The 27,656-nt window shown below is 33.6% G+C and overlaps 1 protein-coding gene across 4 annotated transcripts in view; it reads right to left on the reverse strand.

The window, feature by feature from the left end:
• Positions 1–27,656, reverse strand: part of LOC146992905 (uncharacterized) — a 154,497-nt gene that overhangs the window by 85,019 nt on the left and 41,822 nt on the right. For 2 of the 4 annotated variants that reach the window (XM_085809596.1, XM_085809593.1), the window contains exons 2-3: positions 25,743–25,880; positions 3,568–3,725 (exon numbers count right to left, since the gene is read on the reverse strand). In XM_085809596.1, coding sequence (XP_085665722.1) covers positions 3,568–3,725; positions 25,743–25,793 — 209 coding nt within the window. In that variant the 5' untranslated portion in view covers positions 25,794–25,880. Of the gene's footprint in view, positions 1–3,567; positions 3,726–3,951; positions 4,013–25,742; positions 25,881–27,656 lie in introns of all 4 variants that reach the window. The other 2 variants (XM_085809595.1, XM_085809594.1) reach the window with 2 other exon arrangements.

Here is a 27,656-nt window from a genome sequence, read left to right on the forward strand (position 1 = left end):
TTAAACAACTTACATTGAACAAAATGTTTAATAAAGTAAACAAATAAATATTAAGCTTTTTTTTGTAAATTTTGATACCCTATAGATCATTATTGTTCTTTATTTCATAAATTACGGTTTCATATTTTTAATTTTATAATTTTTGCATGCCATCCTACCAGATTTAAACTGATGATCTATAATCCGGAAAAATCGATAAGCCGGAATCGCCGAAGTCCCGATGAGTCCGGATTAACGACTTTTGACTGTTTATATAATTTTTATGTAGCAATGAAATAATCGAAATGCTTAAAATTTGGTATTTTTAAAAACCGTTTTCTTCTGTAGAATAACAGCAAATTACAAAACATTACGCAACATTAAAAATGCGATCCAGCGTCATGAACAAATTTTGCGAAAAAGAACTGCGACTGTATATCTTACAGATATCTTTCAACACAAGTGCGGAAAAGTTCTATTACTAGTCAAAATATACTCTGTACTCTTTGAGTCAGACGGAGGAAATGACAGCAGGTCTTTAGTTCAACTAAGGGGATGTGTTTAAGTATTTTATGGATTACCCACTTTCCTGTCAAATAAATACAGAGGAAAGAAAGCATTGTTGCCATAGTAACCAGGCTGTAGGTAGTCTTACAGATTCAACTCTTTATCGCTTAACGTTCGTAGTGAGTGCCATCTGTTATTAAATCTACATGAGAAAGGGGCATTAATCCCTCTTAAGGGACATCCTGAAAAATGTTTATCAGAGGAACAGGCTACTGAGCTTGAACTTCTGATAACGAATAAGATAGGAGTGGAAATGGGCTTTGTCCCTACCATCCTGAGCTTTAATAAGGTCCTGTCACACTTTAGAAACAAAGTTGTTGGCCCAAACAAATAGAGATAGGAAGCATTGGGTTTTTTGCATTTGACACAAAATGCTGTTTAGCAGAGGTGCCTGATACCTATCAAACCCAATCCAACCTAGAGAAGAAAAAGAAAGAGATTGATTTCCAACGTTGGCACAAAAATCGCTTTTGGGAGGGAGTTGCCAGATGAAATTACCTGACTTTTTCAAATTTAGGCTTAAATATTTAAATTCCCTGACCTTTTTAAAACAATTTTCAAATTCCCAACTTTTCCAAGTAACGTGGCAACGTTGTTGCAAGTGAAACTGGAAAGTAAATTTGCTGATTCATCTTAGATAATACAGAATAACAATTTATTAGGATTTTAACTCATATGCAGTTTTTTACTAAAATAAGACTGAACCTTTTATGCAGTCCAAATGCAATAATCTACAACTTATTTAGAGCGCTAAATACGATGCTTTTTAATTTTTGTTTAAGAGGATGCATTGTTTATTACTGCTTTCTGAATTGGCACTGCTTTACTGCTAATTATTAACAAACCCATACTTGCCAACCTATGACACTCAAAAATCAGGAGAGTTTTTTAAGAAATCAGATTTTTCACAATGTTAAAAAAACTTTAAATGATAAAAATATAGTTTTTAATAATGAATTAACTTTCAATAGTAACTAATTCTTAAATGCAAGCCACACAAAATTACCTTACACATAAAAATCATTTTTATTACTTGCATCGTTTAAGGGAAAAAAAAAAAACTTTAATCAGTTTTCATACAAATGTTATAAACAGTGGCAGATTTTGCCTTTTCTTTAAGAAAGAAACTTCATAAATTTGTTCACAGCAATTGCCACGTAGGCCTGCTTTCACTAATAAAAGTTTTTCTTATGTGTCATCACTAATATTAGATCTAAATTTAGTCCTCGTTTTCGCAACAACACTGAAAATTCTCTCACACTCTGCATAACTATGGGGAACTGTCAAGATGGCCAACACAATTCTAGACAGTTCACTATATTTTAAAATTCCATCAGCATCTTTCAGTTTTCCAATTAAAACTCCATTGGGTGTCAATCCTAGATGATTTTATAAGTTTTCTCATTGTAAACTGCTGTTATGCAGCTGTTATAATTAGAAAACTTGAATGAAGACTTGGATGGATTGTTTCAATTTTTCCTTCCTTTTAGAACTCCTTTCAAGATAATAATAAATATCAAATGTGTGTTCATCCACATTTATTGGTAAAGAAGCTGCCCCCTTTTCAGCTGCTAAATTTAAGAGGTGACAGGTGCACCTCATAATCTGAATTTTCCTTTCTTAAGATGCCTGCAACACCAGTCTTCAAGTATACCAATAATGGTGCATTATCGGCACCAAGTGCTAAGCAATTATCCAGAAGGCCTGCATTTTCTCTTAAAGTTTTAATAATTAGCTGTGCTATATTAAAGCCTATCGAATGTCCTTCTAAAGTAGGAACAGAAAGTAAACTGCATTTAATTTCTGAAGAATCTGGATTAAAAAAAGAAACTTCAATTGGACACAGTTTTGAATCGGTATTATTTCTTCCATCCGTAGAGAGGCAGAACGAAGCTGTTTTAATGCAATTAATAACTGAAGATTTATTTTTCAAACCCATTTCTTTAACAATTGCACCAGTTTTGGTTCTTGCACTTCAGTATTTGTTAGCGATTTCACTATTGGGAAACATTTTTCTAAATAAAGCTGCAACGTGATCCGATGCATTCAGTGGCAGGTTGTGCTCCAGTAAAAAAGCAGAGAACAGACATTCTGCATTAATAACTTTTTGGTCCTTTGTTTCAGAAGAAAATTTTTATTTTTCGTTTTTTTCAAAACAACTCATGTTGTCTTTGTGTTTTTATGTACGCACATGTTTGAGAACATCCGCCCTTCCACCATGCGAAATCGAAAAATCGCAACGACAGGCGGGTACACATCACAAATTTATTACACTTCCTTGAGAAAATAATGGAAGGAAAGTCAACTGAGTACGATTTTTGAAACGTACACGAGTACTCCACCTTTCTCGCAGACGTAACAAAAGATGATAATTTCTAAAACTATTTCCCTAAGGCACGTATACTCACACAACTCAGTACAAAATGAACAAAATAACTAAAGCACATCCAAATAACAACTTGCTTTGTCCTCATTGGCTAATATATGCCAGCTGACATGCAGTGGAGCTCGAAGCCCACTGGAGAACGACGTTTCTGGATACGTATAATGCTCTCACTCACAAAGCAGAAGTTATCTGATTCGCAAGTTTCGTTTTAGATATAATCTAGAGAAAATTCAATTGCTTTCAGACGTACAAAAGCACTTTTCTTTTTATCCATATAACAAAGTACTAAGCCAAGTTGCATAAAAGTCGTGAGAAATTTTCAGAATAAGAAAAAGTAGGGAGAAATATATTGTAAATCGGGTTGGCAACTCTGCAAACCATAAATGGAAGATTAACATTTATTTGTGTTGCAAAAAAACACTATTTACAAGTACTCTTAAAAATGACAAGGCATGAAATTTGAGTGTTTTTTTTTTTAAATTTTTTTTTTATATATATATAGTAATGTTTATCTTTTTACAATGCAATTTTGCAATTTTTTATTCTCACACTACATAAGTATATATATATATATATATATATATCAAACTGTGTTAATTAATAAAATATATGATTTAAATAATTTACCTACTTACATATATATAAGTGAAAAGTGATGTTTTCTCCACAGAGAGGCAAACACCTTAAATTCTGTAGTATTTTCTGTGATAAACTCATTCAATAGTTCCTCAGCATCTTCCAAAAATCCTGCAGCTATGTATCGATCCTTGAATGATGATGACATCTTTGTAAGCTAGGTTCATAAACAGAAAAAACATAATGTATTACTAACAGAATAGAATTTAAAAAGAATAATACATGCACATTTTAAAATGAGAGATTCTTAAATTGTACCCTTTCACATCAATAAGATAAGTGGTACATCCTTGTTAGAGACATACAGTACACGTTTTTGAGATAACTACTCCCTAAAACAATTAGTATTTTAGAGAACATAACCATCAGTATTTTAACATTACCTGTTAAGGCACAGACAGTCTAACTCATGTGGAACCACAGATGGTCATCTCAAAGAGTTTACTGTAATTTAGAAGGCATTTAAAAAAAATTCTAACAAATGATTTTAGTTCATAAATTATGAAATGATAAATTAAAATCCGTAACATAAACAAATAAGATTGGCAATTTTCTCATGGTTCTTACATATTTCTTTAAATATAATTTAAGGACCACCAATGAAAAGCATGAAGTATTAAGAGAAAATAGAAGTGAAAAAATTATAAGAATTTAATATGAAACTGCCTACACTTTTGCAATACTATTTTAAGAATGAACTATGCATTACTTTTAAATGATTTAATATCAAACAAGTTTAATAAAAACAGGTTTGAGAATAAAATCAACTCCTTAAATGCTTTTGAGATCTTAACATGAAATTATGAACACTATTTTTTAAACACTAATATTTTACACTTATAATAGTCACACATATCTTTATATACAAGATACACAAGCAGACAACAAGAATATGCACAAAAAGATTTACAAGATTGCTAACAAAAAAAAATCTCTTCTTTATAAAATATTGGCCCAAAAACAACAACCCCCCCGAAAGAAACAGTGCTACTGAATTCAGAATCTAATGAAATTTTGTAAAAAAGATATTGCAACAATTATACATTAAAAAGTAGTACAAAACATCCATAATATTTTTAAAGATTCATGTCTTTTTAATCAGCCATTTTTCTATATACATTAGCTTATTTCCTTCTCTTTAACTACTGTTCTAAGCTCATTTGCTTCAATAAACAAATTCATGACTTTTCTAAGTATCTGAAAACCATTTTTACAATAGAACACAGTGCACCCACAGCACAGCAGTATGAGCACAAACTCGCATCCCATGCTGGCACACGTGCCATTTTCCGATGGTCATGCATAGTATTATAAATTTTACATTCAAAGTATAACCTCAAAATCAGGGGGGATGCAGATAATCAGAAAGTACCGTAATTTCGCGCGTATAGTCCGCGGACTATCTGTGTTTAAAATGTGAATTTTTGAAGCTGCGCACTATCCACCAGTGCGGATAATACGCTGGTTGTTCACGGTTAAAATCGTTGAAATTTAAAAAACACGCTGTCGTGAACTGCCGATGATCAAGTATAAAAAAAGCGCGAGATTCCAAGAAAACATTCGTATGTAACGTATCGATAGTAAACCATAGAGCATAGTGCAGAACGAATGAGTAGTAGCAAGTAGAGCTCCTAAAATCCAGGCTCGCGCATCAAGCGATGCCGGGATATGAGCCAAAGAAAGTTGTGTGAGCACTCACTTAGCGCAACCAGTCTTGTATCCCAGTGTCCTTCGCACTGCTTTAGCGCAACTGCCGGGAGGGGGAAAAGTAATGCGTCAGCTCGGTTTTTAGGAGCCATAGTAGCAAGTACCTGGAGTAGGAAAAAAAAAAGCGCGATTCGTTTACTTCTAGCGTGGTTCGGCAACACCGAGTGAGTGGGGTCGAAGGTCACATTTCATTACCACTTATCACGAGTATAGCATGTTGCACAGTATTTTGTTTTCGTATTTTGTCTTTCATCTTCGATAACGTTGATGAAACATCGCCGAAGTTTTTACTGCTGACTTAAACTCAAGGTAGTTGAGAAAGCTGAATAAGATGAAATAGAGAAGCGGGCCGTTATTGGTTTAATATTAGTATTCGGTGCACCCGGGATTTGGCTACTTTTGGCGACTTTATGATGATCAGTGAAAACGGGACATATACGATGAGTAGTTAACGGGTCATTCAAAGAAAATATATAGTTAAACATAGTATATACTATGTATATAGTATATATACTATGTATGTATACTATATATATAGACGTTCTTTGGATCATTTTTGGTGTTGGCGATAATTTTCAAAGTCGCACCAAGGCTGCACCATATACTAGGATTTTACCCCGTTATTTTGAAGTGGACGAGAAAGCGGTGAGAAATTGGCGCAAACAAAAGGATGTGTTTAAAAGGCATGGGAATATTGCCGTATTAAAAAAACGTAATTTCGGACGTATAGTCCGCGGACTATCTGACGATTTTTGAAATTTTTTTTATATAAAATCGTGTCTGCGGACTATACGTGCGAAATTACGGTACTAAGTTAAGTACAAATCCTTCATACCATTGATGATTAATCCCAAAATCCACCCTACATAAAGGGCATTATGTTATAACGTATATTATACAGAAAAATTAGAAAAAGTCTATCAGATTAGCATATAAATACCATTTTTATACACTAATGGAAATTATTTTCATGATATGTAAATACTTAAAAGTGCAAAGATATAAATGCATACACACCAAAATAATTCAATAATAAAAGAGAAAAAAAGACATTCAGCATATCGCAAGAAAATAGGTGACATGATGCCATTTCATGTACCTGATAAAGGGTTGAATGCAATGCTTAAATATGTGAAATTTTAGTGTGATATTTTCAAAAATTGTAAAAAAAATTTTTTTTAAAAAAGACTTATTTGATGAAAAGTAGTTAAATGGTGATGACTAATTTCTCACCAAGCTAAAGCATGAAAGACAACATTGTCAAAAATGGCAACGAATTACATAAAACAGTAACCAATTAACAAAATTAAAAACACAAGAAACATCCATAATAAAACACCTTTTTTTGGCTCTATTCTTCCCATGTACACACTGATCTGTTTTACTTTCAAAAACTCAGAGAACTGCACAACCACAAATATTATGCACAATTCGGCACTACATATATTGTCGCTCTCCTCAATGTACACCATACTCTGTTCACTAATGACCTTTGAATTTTTTAATTTGAAGGTGAAAATGTGGTCTTCAATGGAAATTAGCACTCATCTGCAGATGCTCATCAGCATGCACAGGTTGCCACATAAATATGCTTGTTTTTTTGCAATGTCACAAGTTGCCGATTTTAGTGACACAAAGAGCTACCTTATGAATACTTTTCAGGGGGATGCAGAAAATCAGAAAGTACCCAGTTAATTTTAAACTGCTTTCCCCCAAAATTCTTCAAACAATATGAGAAATCAACACAATCTTACTCTAAAAGATGTCTTTTCTGTGTTAATCCCATTTACACATTATTCATCTTTCGATGGGCCTTTTTCTGCACTTCTAGATGTTAAGGTACAGTGAAGCACCATTTATACGCATTTTACGAGGGCCATCCAGGAAGTAGATTACGTTTCCGTCTGTGTCCGCTAGGGGCGGGGCTAGCGCGGCCATCTTGGGGTCAGAGCGTTGCGCAGCTCAGTCTGCATCTAGCCGTGCTAGTGAGAGGTTTGTGCTGTGCTCCGTTCAGATACTGTGACGGTTTGAAATGTCTGCGTTAATTGAAAATCCCGCGAGCTGCGAGGTGCGCTCAGTAATAAGGTTTCTGACTGCAAAAAACTGTAAACCGATAGAAATCTATCGGCAGCTTCGTGAAGTGTATGGGGACAACATTATCACTGAAGGTGGAGTGCGTCAGTGGGTCATAAGATTTCAAAATGGCCGAACCAATGTTCACGACGAAGATCGAAGTGGGAGACCCAGCATAGTGACCGCCGAACTTCTCGAAAAAGTCGATGCTAAAGTCCGTGAAAATCGAAATTTCACAATAATGGAACTTTCTTTGAGTTTTCCACAAATTTCGCGAAGTTTGTTGCACGAAATCATCAGCGAAAAGCTTGGTTACCACAAGTTTTGTGCAAGATGGATTCCAAAAATCTTGACAGAGGACCACAAAAATCAGCGAATGGCTGCAGCGTTGAACTTTTTGGACGCTTACCATAAGGATGGTGACTCTTTACTCGATCGCATCGTTACTGGTGACGAAACATGGGTGAAACATGTGAACTGTGAAACGAAATTGCAATCAATGCAGTGGGGGCACACAAGTTCTCCCCAAAAACCCAAAAAATGCATGCAAACAATGTCGGCAAGGAAGATGATGGCGACTGTTTTTTGGGACAGAAAAGGTGTAATTTTGGTGGACTTCCTGGAAAGAGGCACTACAATAAACTCTCAAAGGTATTGCCAAACTCTCCAAAAACTCAGAAGAGCAATTCAAAACAAGCGCAGAGGAATGTTGAGCTCTAAGATCTTGTTGATTCACGACAACGCCCGGCCCCACACGGCAAATGTCACTCGTAAAGTTCTTGAATCTTTTAAGTGGGAGTTGTTTCCTCATCCGCCGTACAGTCCCGACCTGGCACCGAGCGACTTCCACCTATTCCCAGCAATGAAGAAGTGGCTGGCTATGCAGCGTTTTGATGACGACGCACAGCTGCAAGAAGAGGTAACGAAGTGGTTGAAGGCGCAGGCGGCCGAATTTTTCGACGAAGGAATTTCCAAGCTCGTACATCGCTACGATAAATGCCTTAATTTGTATGGTGACTATGTAGAAAAGTAGTATTTGAGTGTGGCTTTCATCTGTATATAATAAAATTTGTTTCCTATACTTTGTTTATTTTTTTATTCCAAAACGTAATCTACTTTCTGGATAGCCCTCGTACATTTCTACATCGTCTCATTTTGGTCCTGATTCTGTCTTATTTGCAGGGTTTGTTAAACATAATTATAAAACAAATTTGAGAATAAAATCAAGCAACTTTGTAAAATTTATCAAATATCATTAACTATTTTACACTTATAGTACTTGGACATATTTTAACAAATTTTATTTACATTTTACTAACAATTTTATGTTGATTCTTTCTTTTATGTCTCATTTCATCATGTACTTATTCAGACCTAGAGATTTAGTTAATAGCAGACAAATTTTATGTCTAATGGCATAGGTTAAAATGAGAAGTAAAATTATAATCAACATGGCTCGTAACAGAAGCTTGGCTGTTGCCACCGCTCCTGCTTGCCTAGAGAGACCTGCTGATCAGACCTGAATGTCTGATGTTGGCACGCTTGGTTAGTTTTGATAGTTATGCTCAGTCTGATGCAGTTAGTGTCAGCTTCGCATAGAGTTTTCGGAGTTGAAACCCAATTAATATACTTTAAAGTTCTAATAAGCTGCTAAAGCACCAGAATGATAAGTTGTTTTATATTACTTTTAAATCTCACTAACTGTACGAAATATATTTTACATTAATATTTACTTTTTTTTCTTTTTTTTAATCTTGTGACCACAGTAAGGATTAATAAAAGGCAATAACTTGCTTTAATGTGCAGAGATAATTTTTAAGAGTAATCAATTAGTTATAAATAATTAAATCAGGTAATTAGAAACCTTTAGTCGACCAATATTAAATTTTATTTTTTTTTTTTAAAAAGCACTATTAAAATCACTCCTTTTTAAAGTGTTAGGACAATCATATATTAAAAACTACAAAGCATTGTTTTGTAGCAACAACACACAACAAAATATTTATGTGTCTTTAATATTTTTTATAAAACTTTCCAGACATTTTGGCTAATTTATATCATTCTTCTTCCCTTTTTTAGCATCTTTTCTTGTTCCAAATAAGCGAACAAATGTTCCCACTAGTTTGTGCTTCATCTCCTAACTTATCAAAGTCTCAAAAATATACCTCTGAAGAATATTTTTTTCCCCTCTTCATGTACAGTCAAAAGTCGTGAATCCGGACTCGTCGGGACTTCGGCGATTCCGGATTATCGATTTTTCCAGATTATAGATCATCAGTTTAAATCTCGTAAGATGGCATGCAGAAATTCTAAAATTAAAAATATGAAACCTTAATTTATGAAATAAAGAAAAATTATAATCTAAAGGGTATCAAAATTTACAAAAAAAAAAACTTAATATTTATTTGTTTACTTTATTAAACATTTCTTTCAATGTAAGTTGTTTTAAGTTGCTTCGTTTTATGTGATAATACTTTCTCTTTAATTCCATAAACAGACACAATTTCTTGTTCAGTTACAAAGTTCCGCTGTTCAAGTCCCGTTAATTGTTGTGTCGAGAATACCGACTAACTTGTCAATCGAAATTTTTTTGTTTTCACTAACCTCTCTGTCACATTCTTCATGTCTTTATCCATTTTTTTGCAGCAATTCCACTTTTTGTTTAATGGACATCGAAACATACTTTCGTTTTGTACGATCCTTTGGGAGATCCAGAATCGGAAATTTTATTTGACATAATCGAAAGTTCAAGTTTACTTTTATACAATTGCTCTTACAGTCTGCAAAAAAATAATAAACCGAATCCAATTCGAAGACTAAGGAACAACGCAATCATCACCATTAACTGAAATAGATAATTAGATAATTTTAGATTATACCGTCCGTTATACATAAAACGCGCACACGAAAACGTATTCTGCGCTTGCGCAAATGCATATGCGCAGTGGTAAAAGGTGTTGGCTTTAGTTTTCCACATGCAAATTTTGATCGGAGGTAAGCTAACATGGTTGCTGCTGATTGGCCGATGACGTCAAGATCGGCGGGTTGGCCGAGTATAATATACATGTACCCCAGTATCGGCGAATCCTGGTTCTTTTTGTTCTCTTGTGTGATTATCAGTTCGCATTATGCTAGTTTGCTTTCAATCAAATGATTTTAAAATGTAAAGGCTACAGTGTTAGCTCTTTTATTTTATTTACGGAATAAAGTAAGAATTTTATTTAGTTTAGTCTTAGCTTTATTTAAGGGAAGCAAAACATGCTTTGCCTTTATCACCACTGCCAACAAAAGGTCTTACGCGCATGCGTAAACACCTATGCGCATGTGTCAATGCGGCGCATGCGCAGAAAGTTTTTACCTTTGAGGTCCGGATTATGGGTGTCCGAATTAATGACTTTTGACTGTATTCAGTTTCTTCAGTTCAGTTCAATTCCTCTTCTTTCTAGAAATTTTGCAACTAATTAGTTAACTTCATGCACAGACTGTTAAAAAACTTCATTATAAAATATACAGGGTGTTTCATAGATCATGGGACAAACTTGGAAGGGTGGTGGAGCGTACTAAAACATGCATTTTTTTTAGGAATGCAGGGTCTGAAATGACGGGTTAAGGCAGGAATGCAAAAAAATGACACGAGAGGAAAATGTGTTTATGTACAAAATCAACGCAAAGTGCTTCTTTGTAGCAATACCGTATTCACAATAAATGTTCAAAATTTGCGACCACTAGCAGTAATACATGCTTGGTAACATCACATAAGGGATTAAATAACATTTTGAAAAACGAGAGGCATTTCGTGCACGCTTGCGGCCTCAATGGTTAGTTGTGCAACGAGCTCCTCGAGCGAGTCAACAGGAGTCTCGTAAATGAAGTTCTTCAGATGGCCTCATAAAAAAAAAAATCCAAGCTGGATAAATCTGGCGAACAGGGTAGCCATTGAATGGGTCCACCAAAGCCAATCCATCGGCACGGAAACATCCAAGTAATGGCGGACCCGCATGTGGCTATGGGCTGGTGCACCGTCATGCTGGAACCACATGCGATCACGAATGACAGCCGGAACATCCTGCAGCAATTCCAGTGGCACCTCTTGCAGAAAAATATGATAACGTAAGCCATTTGTACATGCAGGTAAGAGCCTATGAGGTAGTCGTTAACAATACCCTACCACACATTCACGGAGAAGCGGGTTTGGAATGAATGTGGACGTGTGGATTATGAGTTGCCCACATGGGCATGTTGTGGCTATTGAAGATGCAGTCCTGTGAGAAAGTTGCCTCGTCCGTGAATAGTATATCCGATGGGAACTCCGCCTGCGCCGCACACTTCTACAGGAACCAATGACAGAAATGAACTCGAAGAGGGTAATCAGTCTCTTGCAAGGCTTGGACTCTCTGCAAATGGTATGGGTGCAAACCAATTTCATCGAATACTCTCCAAACAGTGGAATAACTCAGCTGCAGACGACATGCAACAGCTCTTGTACTTGTCTGAGGTGATTCGTGCACAATGTTGAAGATGGATTCTTCAATGCGAGGTTGTCGTGCACTTCCTCCACTCCTAGTGTCAGAGGTGGCTTCAAATGACCCGTTTTCACACAGAGACCGATGCAACCTCTCAAACATTGTGCAATTCGGTATACACCTGTTCGGAAACCGTTCCTGGTACAACCGTAGTGCTGCTCTGCCGTTCCCATTAGCAGCACTATAAATGAGATGCATGTCAGCTTTTTCCCTGCGCGTAAACTTACCCATCACGCTCGACATCAGAGTTGTGAATGATCCTCTTATGCATCAGATTGTGGTTTGTCTGGCCTATTACTGCTGCATTACCAGCCAATCACAGCTGTAGTTCCTATTACTGTTAGTGTTTCCTTTATAAATATTTATTGTAAATACTGTATTGCTGCAAAGAAGCACTTTGCATTGATTTTGTACATAAACACATTTTCCTCTTGTGTCTTTTTTGCATTCCTGCCTTAACCCGTCACTTCAGACCCTATATTCCTATACAAAAAAATGCATGATTTAGTACACTCCACCAGCCCTCCAAGTTTGTCCCATGATCTATGAAACACCCTGTATGGAAGAAATTGCTTTATTTCTTCAGCAATATGAATATTAAGAATAAATACGAAAATGGTTAGGGCCATGTGGCAGAATTTTTAGACTTTAGTGAAGTACCAAGAAATTAAATATAGAGACGGCAAACTTTTAGAATTTAAGGAGGCACTATTCAGCAGAATTTAAGACCCACAAAGACTGCATCACGTGGGAAAAAGTCCAGTGCCAGCCCTGAGTATGATATATTGAGACATAACAGATGAAACTTTTAAATAGTCAGTTTTCAATTTACTAATACTAGAAAAATTCCTTTCTATAAACGCCTGTCCATGTGACAAGATTAGAGGCATTTTTTATATTTTCCATGCCTGTTTCTAGTGGAAAGAAGAGAAAATATGATAAACATGTTAAGAGAAAGACTTTTTTTAAATTTTCTATTTCTGATCTGATGATCAGAAATAGAAAATTAAAAAAAATATGTTTTCATTGTTCTTCCAAAAATTCTCCAAAAAGTAAGAAATTCATCCATTATATGTTAATACTATTAAGACTTTTTTTTCACTTTTTCTGGAATCGCAGGCAGTGCAGGATTTACGTATAAGCTGCACTATAGCTTGGGCCCCCGGCAAAAAACCCTCTAGGTATCCAAAAATCATATTTGGCACTGGCATATAGTATCTAGACTTATAAAAGGCCCCATATCTCAAATAGCTTAGGGCCTTATCAAGTCTAAATCCGGCCCTGATCATAGGTCTATAAATCTTGTCTTCAAATCCTTCTAAATCTTCCGAGGTAAAATATCTAAAATCTGAAAGAAAAATTATCTATGCCAATTCTATAACAGTTAAACGCCAAAAGTTTTTTGAAATGAAAAATACGGAGAAAAGTATAAAATTAACTTTATAGAGAAAACTGATATATATACTGAAACAATTGTGGGGGGAGGGGAAACTCTTCCCATGAAAAAATATAAAATATGACATTTTAAAGTAATTACAATAGCTAATTTGCTTTTGCTAAGAAATGTTTGGGAAATTGTGCTTGACAGCATTTCTTATCTTGTTTATTCTTCAGATTCAAAATATTCTAATAATAAGTTGCCAAAGTGGAAAGGATTGTCATTTAATGACAAGGAAAAATATAAAAAGTTTTATTTTAATCTGATATTTAAAACATAATTTTAATATATCATCACTATTTTAATGAAATGTACAAATGTTATAATGTTTTTTAAAAAAATCGGCGATAAATTTACAAATTTTTGAATTGAGAATTTCACATTTTGGTGACTTTAAAGATCAATATCTATACAAATTTCTGAATTAAGAATTTTGTATAGAAATTGATCTTAAACTCACTAAAATGTCCACTAGTTGCCAAATTTACAGCCTTTTAATAACAGTTTCCATTTCCTAAAAGAAAAAGTTATTTATGAGCTCTTCATTAGCAAAAAAGAAGTATGAAATGCTGATGTTTCCCTTCCAGCCCAGAAACACAAGTTTTTTTTTTTTTTTTTTTTTTTTTTTTTTTTTTTTTTGTGGCTAAGAATATAATTTCACTTTCCTGGACTCAAACAAACAACAAACAAATAAAAATTGCTTCATTAAAACATGTCAAGCGAAGTCAAGCGAAAGCGCTGAAAGTCAAGCGAAAGCGCTGAAAGAGCGCTAAAGTCAAGTGAAGATTGGAAACTCCTGGGATTAGACATTACAATCAAAGAATACGTAAACTGTGATGCCAATGAGACATGAGACTTATGAACAATTGAAAAACAAAATGAAAACATTTTACCAATGAACATTTAAGTAGCAGGGATGAAGAAGAAAATGAAGCACGAATCCCACTTTCTTTTCAATGCTGTCTACTGCACTGACATCCTCAAAAGTATTATTGTGCGTAATAAATACAAGTGAGAAAACATTTTAAGGCTGACTCACAGCGCTTTGTTTATGTTTCAGAATTAAAAGACACATCAGAAGAAAACAGAAGCCCTTTTCTCTTTTTAAAAAAAGTTAAAATTTGCTTTAAACTGTTACTTATTCAAGAAGGTAGTTCAGATAAAAGTATGACTTTTTCCCTTTTCAATTTTACATAATTAAGGACAGAAATCTGCATTCTTATGCTATTAAAAATATTAAATTTTGTATATATTATTTTAAAAATATTTATATTTTTTTTAAACAGTAATTAAACATTTATTTAAAATATTAATTTGAAATTTGTTTGAACAAACTGAAAGTACCATAACAGAAGTGTGTAATATCAGTAGTAGATTAGTACAGTCAAAAGTCGTTAATCCGGACTCGTCGGGACTTCAGCGATTCCGGATTATCGATTTTTCCGGATTATAGATCATCAGTTTAAATCACGTAAGATGGCATGCAGAAATTCTAAAATCAAAAATATGAAACCGTAATTTATGAAATAAAGAACAATTATGATCTAAAGGGTATCAAAATTTACCAAAAAAAAAAAAAAAAAGCTTAATATTTATTTGTTTACTTTATTAAACATTTCTTTCAATGTATGTTGTTTAAGTTGCTTCGTTTTATGTGATAATACTTTCTCTTTAATTCTATAAACAGACATAATTTCTTGTTCAGTTACAAAGTTCCGCTGTTCAAGTCCTGTTAATTGCTGTGCCGAGAATACCGACTAACTTGTCAATCGAAATTTTTTCGTTTTCACTAACCTCTCTGTCACATTCTTCATGTCTTTATCCATTTTTTTGCAGCAATTCCACTTTTTGTTTGTTGGACATCAAAACATACTTTCGTTTTGTAGATCCTTTGGAAGTTCCAGCATCGGAAATTCTATTTGACATAATCGAAAGTTCAAGTTTACTTTTATAAATTTGCTCTTACAGTCTGCAAAAAATAATAAGCGGGATCCAATTCGAAGATTAAGGAACAACGCAATCATTAACATCAACTGAAATAGATAATTAGATAATTTTAGCTTACACCGTCCATTATACATTAAACGCGCAGGCGAAGACGTATTCTGCACTTGCGCACATGCATATGCGCAGTAGTCAAGGTCTTACGCGCATGCGTAAAACACCTGTGCGCATGTGGCAACACAGCGCATGCGCAGAAAGTTTTTAGCTTTGAGGTCCGGATTATAGATCATTCCGGATTATCGGTGGCCGAATTAACGACTTTTGACTATAGTACCAAAATTGTGCAGTTTATACATATATGTCTCACATCATAAACTAAAATTTCATTTATACGTTGCTAGTGAATGGTTCCTGGAGAGACATATAAATGGTGTTTGTCTTTGAGGGAAGCAATTTCCCCATTTCTGTTTTATGATCGACAAGCACAGATTGACACTCCACTTTTATCTCATCTACTTTTTTTAAAAATTTCTATGTCTGCTGGGCAAGTAATACCACTTTCAATAGAGCCAGCTACTTTAATATTATATTTTCTCGACTCATTAATTTTACTTTGCCCAATTCTATGGCACTAGTTATATGACGGAGTTCCATTTTTTACTGCCCTTTTAGCAGATGAAATAATAAAAAAAGATCTTGTTTTTTGTTCCATCTTTTCCTTCTAGTGTTCAAATTCAGTTTTAGAGCTACATACTTTGTTTTTGTACTCCAATTTGATATCAGTATGATCTGAATCTATATGACCTAATAATTCCTTCATTCTTTTGAATTTACCGTATTTGACAGCTTATAAGATGCACTGGCATATAAGACGCACCCTTATTTAGACAGGCACACACAAGGAAAAAAAGTTTCAATGGCATGGTTTCTTTTAGTTCTCACGTTTCGTAAAAGCCAAATAAACAATTATTGAATGCAATTACCTTCACGTATAAGACGCAGTTAACTTTTTTGAGACCAAATTTAGGAAAAAAAGTGCGTCTTATATGCTGTCAAATAGGGTATGTGCAAAGACACCCCATATTTGATTACAAAACCTTTTAACTTCTTTTTCTGGGTGAAACTTTCTAATATGTTTGTACATATTACATTCAATAGTGTATGTTACTTTACAATGAGGGCAAGATATCTAGGCCAATGTACAGGCAGATGGCAATTTTAATTCCAATTTCATATAAAAAACAAGTATTATTTATTTCCATATCTTATTTTAATTTAATTAAAATTATCACAGCAATCTCACAAAGGAAAAAAAATCTTTATTTTCAGCTATTAACCTAATTTAGCTCATCTAAATTACAAACAAAATCTCATATACAACTTTAGTATAGTCATCAAAGTTATATTAATAAACAGATCACATTATAAAGAACAGAATTAGAATTGATTACTGAAATTTAACAGGTGTTTGGTTCAACTTAAATAAATGGAAGCACTTCTGGAAAGAACCTGGTAAATGTAAACACCGCCAAAAATGGCAATAATAGCTCAAACCTGGTAACCCAAAGGATTTGCATGTTCGGAGGTAGAAGATTCAGCATGTTTGGAACCATTCCACTTACATGAATTTTGGTTCCTTACATTATTATTATTATTATTTACGTGTTCCACCCTAAGGCACTACATGGAAGGTAGGGATGCCTTCGTGGAGGACTTTCTAGGAGAAATTGCCTTGTATTAACATGTTACACATGGGGAAAACCCACAAAAACACCCATGCAGCCTGCCTGTTTGCAGGATTCAAACCTCGGACGGAACTACCAGTGTTCAGGGACTTTACCACTCGGCGACTGGTTTCTTACATTGCTATTCATAATTTTGCATGCTGGAGCATCATACTCATTGTTTGTCTTTGCCAGCACAATTTATTCTCCACTTATTCACTGTTATTTTGTAATGCTATCTTTTCATAATTTTTTAAGTATGAATAGATGAAATTATTTTCATTAAATTCAGGAAGTTGTCTGAAACAGATGCTTGTCTGCAATGATGCGTCTCAGAAGAATTATTGCCTTCCTCGAAAATATGTTCACAGTAAACAATGGATCAGCAGACATTCTGATGCTACTGATTAAGAAGTACATGGCAAATGGAACAAGTATTATGAATCATGAATGGTGGACATATTCATTCTTAGGCAGGCAGGGGCATTATGTCTATCACACTGTTAATCATACACAGATTTTATTTATCCTGCAACTTGTGCACATGCCCAGTCTAAAGAATCGAACAAGCGGCCTCTGAAAGTAGAATTAAAAGGGGGGAAATATAAAAGAAATAAGTAAATAAAATAAAATGGTCTTTACAAAGAAAATCAAGATGTTCACATGTTCGAATCCTATTTCTGCATGCAGTTAAACATAACGGCAAAATCCATTCACAGAAGTTTTAAACATAATTGAAAATTATATCGTTTCAGGATAATACATCTCTGACAGACCACTATGTTCATGGGGCAGCTTTGGAGCTCCGGGCCTCTGGCGGTTGCCAGTTCCGCCATCCACTTAACATGTCTCTGGAAAAGCGATGAAAAAAAACCACTGTGGCAAAAAAAAAAAAAAAAAACATATTATGGAATATACTCCTTAGAATAAGTAAAACTAATTTATAGGACTTTAGCAAATCTACGCTACTATAAAATACCATTGATAAAAGCATATCCTAGGGGAAAATATACCTGTTATTCATATTATTATTCTCATTTTAATTCATAACTGTGTATCGCGAATTGCAATTTCTATGCAACAAGCACCATCCCATAATATGAGTATATTAACACATATAATCTGTGTTAATCTTATGTTAGCATTGTGGATAAGTTTATATTATCGATCAAAAATAGGCTGTTGTTTAAAAGTCAAAAGTTTATGTAGATTTAGTCCTGCTCAGTACACCAACATCTCTAGTCCCTCATTCGTTAATGTTCAATTGCATGTAGTTTTTTCTTTAATTTATTAGGCTTGAGGCTGCAGCTAATCAGAAAGTACCAAAATATTTTCTTCGGTTAATAAAAAGTTTCTAATTGCCTTGCATTAGTGAAGTTAGTTTAATACAGCGGTTTTCAACTGGCGCTGCGCGTACCACTAGTGGTACAAAATGAAGCAAAGTATTTTTAACTATTAAAAATTAACTCAAAAATTAAACAACCCCAACATCCTTTAATTTTTTTCTCAAAATTTGTAAATTTATGCGATCTGAGCTTTGTTCAATGTCAATACAGTCAAAAGTCGTTAACTCGTCGGGACTTCGGCGATTCCGGATTATCGATTTTTCCAGATTATAGATCAGTTTAAATCTCGTAAGATGGCATGCAGAAATTCTAAAACTAAAAATATGAAACCGTAATTTAGGAAATAAAGAACAATTATGATCTAAAGGGTATCAAAATTTACAAAAAAAAAAAAGCTTAATATTTATTTGTTTACTTTATTAAACATTTCTTTCAATGTAAGTTGTTTAAGTTGCTTCGTTTTATGTGATAATACTTTCTCTTTAATTCTATAAACAGACATACCTTCTCATTCAGTTACAAAGTTCCGCTGTTCAAGTCCCGTAATTGCTGTGCCGAGAATACCGACTAACTTGTCAATTGAAATTTTTTCATTTTCACTAACCCCTCTGTCACCTTCTTCATGTCTTTATCCATTTTTTGCAGCAATTCCATTTTTAGTTTGACGGACATCGAAACATACTTTCGTTTTGTAGATTTTTTGGGAGTTCCAGCATCGGAAATTCTATTTGACATAATCAAAAGTTCAAGTTTACTTTTATAAAATTGTTCTTACGGTCTGCAAAAAATAATAAGCCGCATCCAATTTGAAGATTAAGGAACAACGCAATCATCAACAATCAACTGAAATAGATAATTTTAGCTTAGCTTATACCGACCGTTATACATTAAACATGTATGCGTAAACATATTATGCGCACGCATAAAGGTATCACGCCAATGTGTAAACGCATTATGCGTTTACGCATGCCCAGAAAGTTTGTAGCTTTGAGGTTCGGATTATAGATCATTCCGGATTATGGACGTCCAGATTAATATCTTGGAATAAAAGCACTGCCATATGCAGTAACGGAGCTCGGGCTTTAACAGGAAAACATTCCGATGTTATTTCTTAAATAATGAAAGTCACACCTGGAACTAAGTTTACTCACTGCTCCATTCAAAGCTTTACTAGCCAAAACAATCCCCCAACACCTGAAAATCTTTTTGAATCAAGCTGCGAAAATTATTTTATTAAAAGCCGAGCATTAAATTCAAGAATATTTATGATTTTATGGCAAGAGATGGGTTTTTATTACATTCTGAAGAAAGATTGTTATCAGGAGGCAAAGTTTTAAATCGTCTTTTCGAACTTCGATCAGAAATTCAAATTTTCCTCTGTGATTCAAAATTTGAATTGCAAAATTGTTTATTTAGTGAATTTCACTAAACAATAATACCGATAATTAACAGAGTGGTTGGCACATTTAGTTTTTTTAGCTGATATTTTTTAAAGTTAAAAGAATTAAATTTAGGATTACAAGGACAAAGTGTTAATTTGTTTACCATTAGAGATAAAATAAATGGATTGATAAAGAAAAATATTGTGTAACAATTATTGTTTTATTCACTAAATAATAACTATAATTAACAGAGTGGTTGGCATGTTTAGCAGATATTTTTTAAAGTTAAAAGAATTAAATTTAGGATTACAAGGAGAAAGTGTTAATTTGTTTACCATTAGAGATAAAATAAATGCATTGATAAAGAAAACTCGAGCTAAATATCAAAGAATTGAATAATAATACTTTAAGCTTTCTACCACTTTTAGAAAGTTTTCTAACTGAAAATAATTTGGAAATAAAAGAAGAATTAGCATCTGACATTAAAAATCATAATTTTTCATTGATAAATAATTTCAACATGTATTTCCCCGATGATTATGAAAAAAAAATTTTGGATTAGAAATCCATTTCGTTCAAATGAACCTGAAATTTTATCTCGTGAAGAAAAAGAGCAATTGATAATAATTTTCGGTGATCGAACTCAAACAGAAGATTTCAAAAATAACACACTTGTTAACGTTTGGCTAAACCAAAATAAATAAATAAAAATTCTAAAAACTCTGCAAAATGAAGTTTTCAGATTTTATATTATGCCCAATGGTACATTTTTAACGTTTTGTGTGTTACCTTCATTTATTAAACAGCATGTTCTTTGCACTCATGCCCAAACATGCTCTATAGTATTCAATTCCATTTTTTCTTTTTATCTCTAGGTAAGTACTAAATAGTTTTCAAAAGACATATCTACTTCAGCAGAACCAGTATCTTTAATCTTCAGAATAATCCGTAAAATAGTTTTAAGTACTTATTATTTCACATCATAATTTATTGTGTTTCGCACATTTTATGCTTTTTTCTTTCTTTTTATTTCGTTTTGCAGATACTCTGCTCTTTTAGAATCCAGAAAAGAGTAAGTTCATCAGCGATGTTTTCCCAATAGAATTACATCTTTCTTGTGTCTAAGCATCATCACATTTATGCGTTTCATCTTTTATGTCTGAAAATGTACATGCTTGAGAATTTCACGCTCCCTTTATTATTATAGCGAAACTAATCCAAATATTCTCATGAATATGAATATAATATTCAGCAACATTACATATCATTTGCAGTTCTGATTTTCCAAGAAATCACAAAGTTCACAACATTGTGCAAACGAGTACACGATTTAATACTTTGCAAATGAGTCACAATCAAATAAACCCATGGAGGTAGGAAGTAAGATGGAGTCGCCCTAAACAAGTTTCTCCCGTACCCTGCTCTGAAGCACCGGCGATCCCTACGTGGTGACCAAAACATTGGGTCATTTACCATTGAGTTCTATGGGATTTGACGCGTTCGGCTATAAATATTTTGTAATTACATCGTAAATATACATATAAATGTATTTATTTTCTTTTTCTACAACACTTCAGAGTCCTAAGTATGTGAAAACAACATATTTTTAAACAACATTTCATTCTGAACGGAATTAAATGCGATACTTTTCACAGGACAGTTTTCTCAGAATGGTTTAATTTGAATGAAATATTTTCACAAGTTTTCGTTAATTACATTAGAAAAAAAAATTAAGGTAATTCGATTTTATTCGGTTAAGGTACAAAAATTAAGATCAAAGTTTATTGTATTATTAATATTAAAATTATGCATTATTTCTTTTCTATTTATACAGCTTCTTCCTAAAATACTTTCTTAAATATGACATGATTTTTTGGCTTCTGAGGCATCTTTTAAATCGAAAAATGTAAGTCAATTTATAATTAATGCTCTATTCGATTCATTTTAAATTAGAGAATTATTAGGAATTAGCGAAATATTTTAAATAGTACTTGACTTTCTCTGAACATTTCTGAAAGGGAATAAAATAAGTTTTTTTTTTTTTTAAGTATTATTTAAAACTTGTAACTGAGTTATTATAAAATGTAAGGGGAATAATTCTTTTAATTATACTTATCAGATTTTTTTTTAACCTTCATTTCAACAATACATATTCCAAAACTCTTTATTGCGTTCTTAAGTGCGCATCTCATAGCATTTGCTTTACAATACCTTTTAACAGATTGCTTTCCAATACGAACAATTCTTGCTTAAATAGTTTTATAACGTATTTGTCAACAGGATTTCAATTTATGTTTACAATTCAATATTAAGATTATTATATATTTAGATAACATTTATAATCATTATAAATTAGATTTCTTCACAGTACTTTCACAGTTGTTTATAAGTGAATAAATTCTTCATTTCAAATACATTTATAAATAATTTAATGAATATTTAAGTATTTGTCAAAGGCAGATACATGCTTTTTGCAAACAAATGCATAAATACCCATACATATTTCCTATTTTTCATTTCCGGTATGTGCAAATCTTTACTTTTTGTGCATTCACTATATTTTTCGTGTAAAGTAATTTACACTAATTTAGCATACGCTCGAAAGTTTTACATAAAAAATATATATGAATATAATTTGAATGAAAATTATAAGTATTATTTTTAAATTATAAGTATTCTTTAAGCATAACATTTTTCTTAAAATCTATATTTTTGTAGTGCAACAGCTTAGAATTTTATAAAAAAAATTCATAATCAAAATCGCAGTTGTTAGTTATCGAAAAATAACCAAGATGTGATTTTTGAGTAAATGTCACTAAACTATACAAATTGCTGTTATCCATCACACTATAAATGTTTCTTTCATGCGAAAGTGTCCCTTTTTCGATTTCTATGGAACTGTGTGTCGAAATACTATCAGAATCTTGTCAAGCGAGCTTCTGAATGTAAACAAAGAACACCCCATCTGGTGACCCAAGCTTCAAAGCAGTGCTTCACTTTTAGCGCGGGTTGGCCCCTCCTCCCTTTCCTACCTCCATGAATAAACCATAGGCTTATAAACAATTATTCAGGATTATTTTAGTCACGTAATTATTTTTTAAATGTTACTCTGCAAAATGGAGTATTTATTTTAAATATGTATACATTTTAGACTTTATTCTATTTTAATTATGTAAGTAAAGAAGTACACTCATGTCCAAAATTATCTTTACATACCCAAAAATGATGATATTCAATGAAATATCGAATCAATGTGATCCGTATTTGCAGGAAATGTGTGAAAACCAAGCATTATCCAATCAAAAGTAATCAAACGGTTTGTGATATGCAAATCTAGGCGTTACGTCATCCAAGAGTGAATCAAGAGCTTTGCGCAAACTGAATAGTTGAGTAAATTTCTGCAACATAGCGTTTGATTTCAGTGTGTAGGGACTCAAAGCGGTTTGTTATGGCTTCGAAGTATCATTTGGAAGAATCTGTAAAGTGGCGAATTATCGGCCGTTTAGAAGCAGGGCAGTCAATCATAGAAACAGCTACATGTCTGAATATTTCAAGACAGACAGTCTCCAAGCTATGGAAACAGTTTCAAAATGATGGAAGTGTTGTAAGGAGGCCTGGGCAAGGTCGGAAAGGAATGACAACTGCTTCTGAAAGATCGGTATCTGGCATTAACTGCCCGTCGTAACAGAAAGGCTACTGCTCGCCAGTTAAGTTCAGAGCTTGCAGCCGCCACTGGAACTGTTGCATCACGGCAAACAATATACAGAAGGCTTAATGAAAAAGGCCTTTATGCCAGAAAGCCAAGGGTATGTGTTTTACTGTCTTCACAGAAAAAGAGGGATCGCTTTAATTGGTGTAAAGAACATCAAAACTGGACTGAACATCAATGGTCCCATGTTCTCTTTACTGATGGGTCGCGGTTTAGTTTAATTGGTGATTCTAAACGTGTTTACATCTGGAGGGAGTCAGGAACACGAAATGATCCCTCGAACATTGTGGAACATGACCGTTTCGGTAGTGGAGGTGTGATGGTATGGGGTGGAATAATGATCGATGGGCGTACGCCCCTACACGTGTTCAGCAGTGGATCTGTGACAGACCAGATATATCGAGATGAGGTCTTAGATCCTTATGTAAGACTTTTCAGGGGTGCATATGGACCTGACTTTTTATTTATGGATGATAATGCCCGTCCACATCGAGCAAACCTCGTTGATGAATTCCTGAAAGTGAAGACATTAAGCGAATACCTTGGCCACCAAACTCTCCTGACCTTAATCCGATAGAGAACTTATGGGACTACCTTGGAAGAGCAATTGCACGTATACATCCTCCTCCTAGAGATGTAAATGCTCTGAAGACGGCATTGCTGGAAGAGTGGAGATTAATTCCCCAAACTGTGGTTAACAACGTTATTTCCAGCCTTAAAACACGTTGTGATATGTGTGTACAAGTCAGGAGAGATCATATTCCATATTGAATTCGTAAGACTTAATTCTTTTCCTGAATCATTCCTTTTTTTCTTAACTCTCTTTGCCACACTTTATTACCATTTTTATTGTTTCATGCTACAATTTTATATCATATGAGGTGATCTTCAATTTTTTCTTTTGCATTTATGTGTCATCATGTTATGTATGATTCCACGAAAATTCATTAAATTATAAGTCATAGTCTCTGAGAAATCCGTGAATTTATGCATGTAAACATAATTTTGGACATGAGTGTATTTGACATACATTTATCTCTTTTTATCATATAAATTTAGGGGGAAAATTTTACGTTAAGCACAAAATATTGTTTAGGTATTCATAAGTAAAGTTTAACATTAATTCAAATAATGATTGATGTATACTGAAAAATTATTTTCATTGTATGGCAAATTTATCCGGTGAATTTTGAAATTTATTGCATTGACTATAATTTTCTGCCTAGAGATTGGTATATTAGTGAGAGGCATTTTGTTCAATGTTGAATTACAGCACAGACGTAGAACAGAAGGTTTTTAATGAAGTTTGAATTTTTCTAACATCTCCGTAATCCTCATGTGTTCATAAATTTCAATACTGACTGTGTTATTACGTAAATTACATCCTAATATCACATGAAGGGGATTAAATTGCAACCAACACGACCAAAATATTTACAAGTCTTTTCACCAATATTTCTAATAATTTTATTATTATAAGAAATGTACCAGACCCTTATGATATAAGAAAATCAAAATTCATTTCTGCTCTAATTTCTTAAACAGAATACATTTGCACACCATTAGTACCCCAGTGGCAAAAATCGCTTAATACTGAGAGTTCGACTGATTCACATCCCAGTGAACGAGCTGACTGCAAGAAAACCTACATAGTTTTTTCATGTATAAAGAAAATATGAGCTAGTTTCTCTTAAAATGTCCTCCATGAAGGCATGGGGCCTTGCATGCTTTGACATGATCTATATAACTTAAGAAAGAAGTATACACATTATTGTTATCAAATTTATATTGGAAGAATATATCACTTTTTATTATAACAACTTGAAAAATCCACATTATCATTTAAAAAGCATGCATATTGAACAGAAATTATTCAATGCCACAAAATTTACAGATGCAATGAGACCTTTCTAAGAAAACTGGTAAAAATATATTTATAGGTGCCCCTTGGTGATAATTGGCGATTTTTGGCGATACATGGACACCGAGTTTGTGCAATTCTTCGACTTGTTATTTTGGCAATTTTGGGAAGTGGCAATTTTTGTTCCAAAAATCACCGTTATACAAACCCAAAAAACAAGTCAAAGAATTGCACAAACTCGGTATCCATGTACACATCGACCTATTTTCACTTAAAAAAACATCAGAGAATTGCATAAACTAGGCATTGCGCACTCCCTTTGTACATGTACACATCGATCTATATTCACTTAAAAAGTCAAAAGAGCAGCCAACAAAAAATATATAATCTCAATAAACTACATTTCAAATCAAACACATTAAAAAGGAAAGTCATATTAGCACTACACAAAGGAAATATCCACTTAACTTATTTATAAATTTCCCTGTCTTCAGTAAAACAAAATTCCTTAAGAGCATCCAAAAACTTCCTAATACAGTCAAAAGTCGTTAATCCGGACTCGTCGGGACTTCGGCGATTCCAGATTATCGATCATCAGTTTAAATCTGGTAAGATAGCATGCAGAAATTATAAAATTAAAAATATGAAACCGTAATTTATGAAATAAAGAACAATTATGATCTAAAGGGTATCAAAATTTACAAAAAAAAGTTTAATATTTATTTGTTTACTTTATTAAACATTTCTTTCAATGCAAGTTGTTTAAGTTGCTTCATTTTTTATGTGATAATACATTCTCTTTAATTCTATAAACAGACATAATTTCTTGTTCAGTTACAAAGTTCCGGTGTTCAAGTCCTATAATTGTTGTGTCTACCGACTAATTTGTCAATCGAAATTTTTTTGTTTTCAATAACCTCTGTCACTTTCTTCGATATCGGCAGAGAATTATAATGACGAGGAATTTGATTTAAATCATATCAAAGACGGAGTACATTGAGATGAAATACTACATTTAGTAAGGAATTATAAGCCAAATAAAATAAAAACGTCTGCCCTGAAGATAAGGATAGTGCTGACAGATCAACTTCCAATTCATTGTGCACCGTGGCGTTAAAGATAAACACACATTAAAGTTTAGATAAACAAATTATATGCCTTTATCCATTTTTTGCAGCAATTCCACTTTTTGTTTAATGGACTTCGAAACATACTTTCGCTTTGTAGATTCTTTACATATTAGTAAATATATATCAGAAATTCTATTTGACATAATCGAAAGTTCAAGCTTACTTTTATAAAATTGCTCTAACAGTCTGCAAAAAATAAGCCGGATCCAATTCGAAGATTAAAGAACAACGCAATCTGCAACATTAACTGAATTAGATAATTTTAGCTTAGCTTATACCGTCCGTTATACATTAAACGCACATGCGAAAATGTATTTTGCGCACACGCATATTCGCAGCCGTAAAGGTCTTACGCGCATGCGAGTTTGTAGCTTTGAGGTCTGGATTATAGATCATTCCGGATTATGGGTGTCCGAATTAATGACTTTTGACTGTATTATCTGAACTAGAATCTGTATACTGGTGTTGCCACATAAATTCACAAAAATAAGAGTAAAAAATATCTCCCGTAGTGTCGATATCCTCCAATGTTCGACCATATGCATTTCCTTCCTACAAACAGGACACTTATAATGGCTACTAAGTAAGCCTTCATTTACACACCAGTCAATTAATGCTTTTTTCCCTTTTGTTTCAAATCATACAGAAACTCCTAATTAATCTTACCACATTCAGCAATTTTACCGTGTAAACCACAAAATACCAACGTACTTCTTATCAAGAATATGACACGTCATAATAGGGTTTCCATAACATTCAACTACTCAGTTTACCATAAATGAAACAATAACTTGATGATAATCTAAGAGGCACCCTTAAATCTACTCTAACTAGACAACCACCAACAGTTTCATGCGATTTGGGCTTCTTATGTAGATGGGCCCACTAGCGGCCAAGTGGTAAAGTCTCTGAACACTGGTAGTTTGGTCTGAATCCTGCGAATGGGCTGGCTGCATGGGTGTTTTTGTGGTTTTCCCCATGTTTAACATGTACTCGAGCCAGTTTCTGTGAGAAAGTCGGCTACGAAGGCATCTCTCCCTTAGGCAGATAGCCCTCGAGGTTTTGCCTGAACACACAAACCAAACCAATGTAGATGGTGGTCTTGAAGAGGAAATGTACAAAGTTTATTTATGTTATAGAAAACACTTTCAGAGGTCATCGTCTACAAATCCAATGTCTTACTAAAAACCATCAGACATATTTAGGTTTCTAAAATCATGCCAAAATTTTTAAAAAGAAAATCTAATACAG

The sequence above is a fragment of the Stegodyphus dumicola genome, chromosome X2 (genome assembly GCF_044657685.1).
Source record: "Stegodyphus dumicola isolate Sdum_Otavi_A_Nest chromosome X2, ASM4465768v1".
NCBI classification, from domain to species: Eukaryota; Metazoa; Arthropoda; class Arachnida; order Araneae; family Eresidae; genus Stegodyphus; species Stegodyphus dumicola.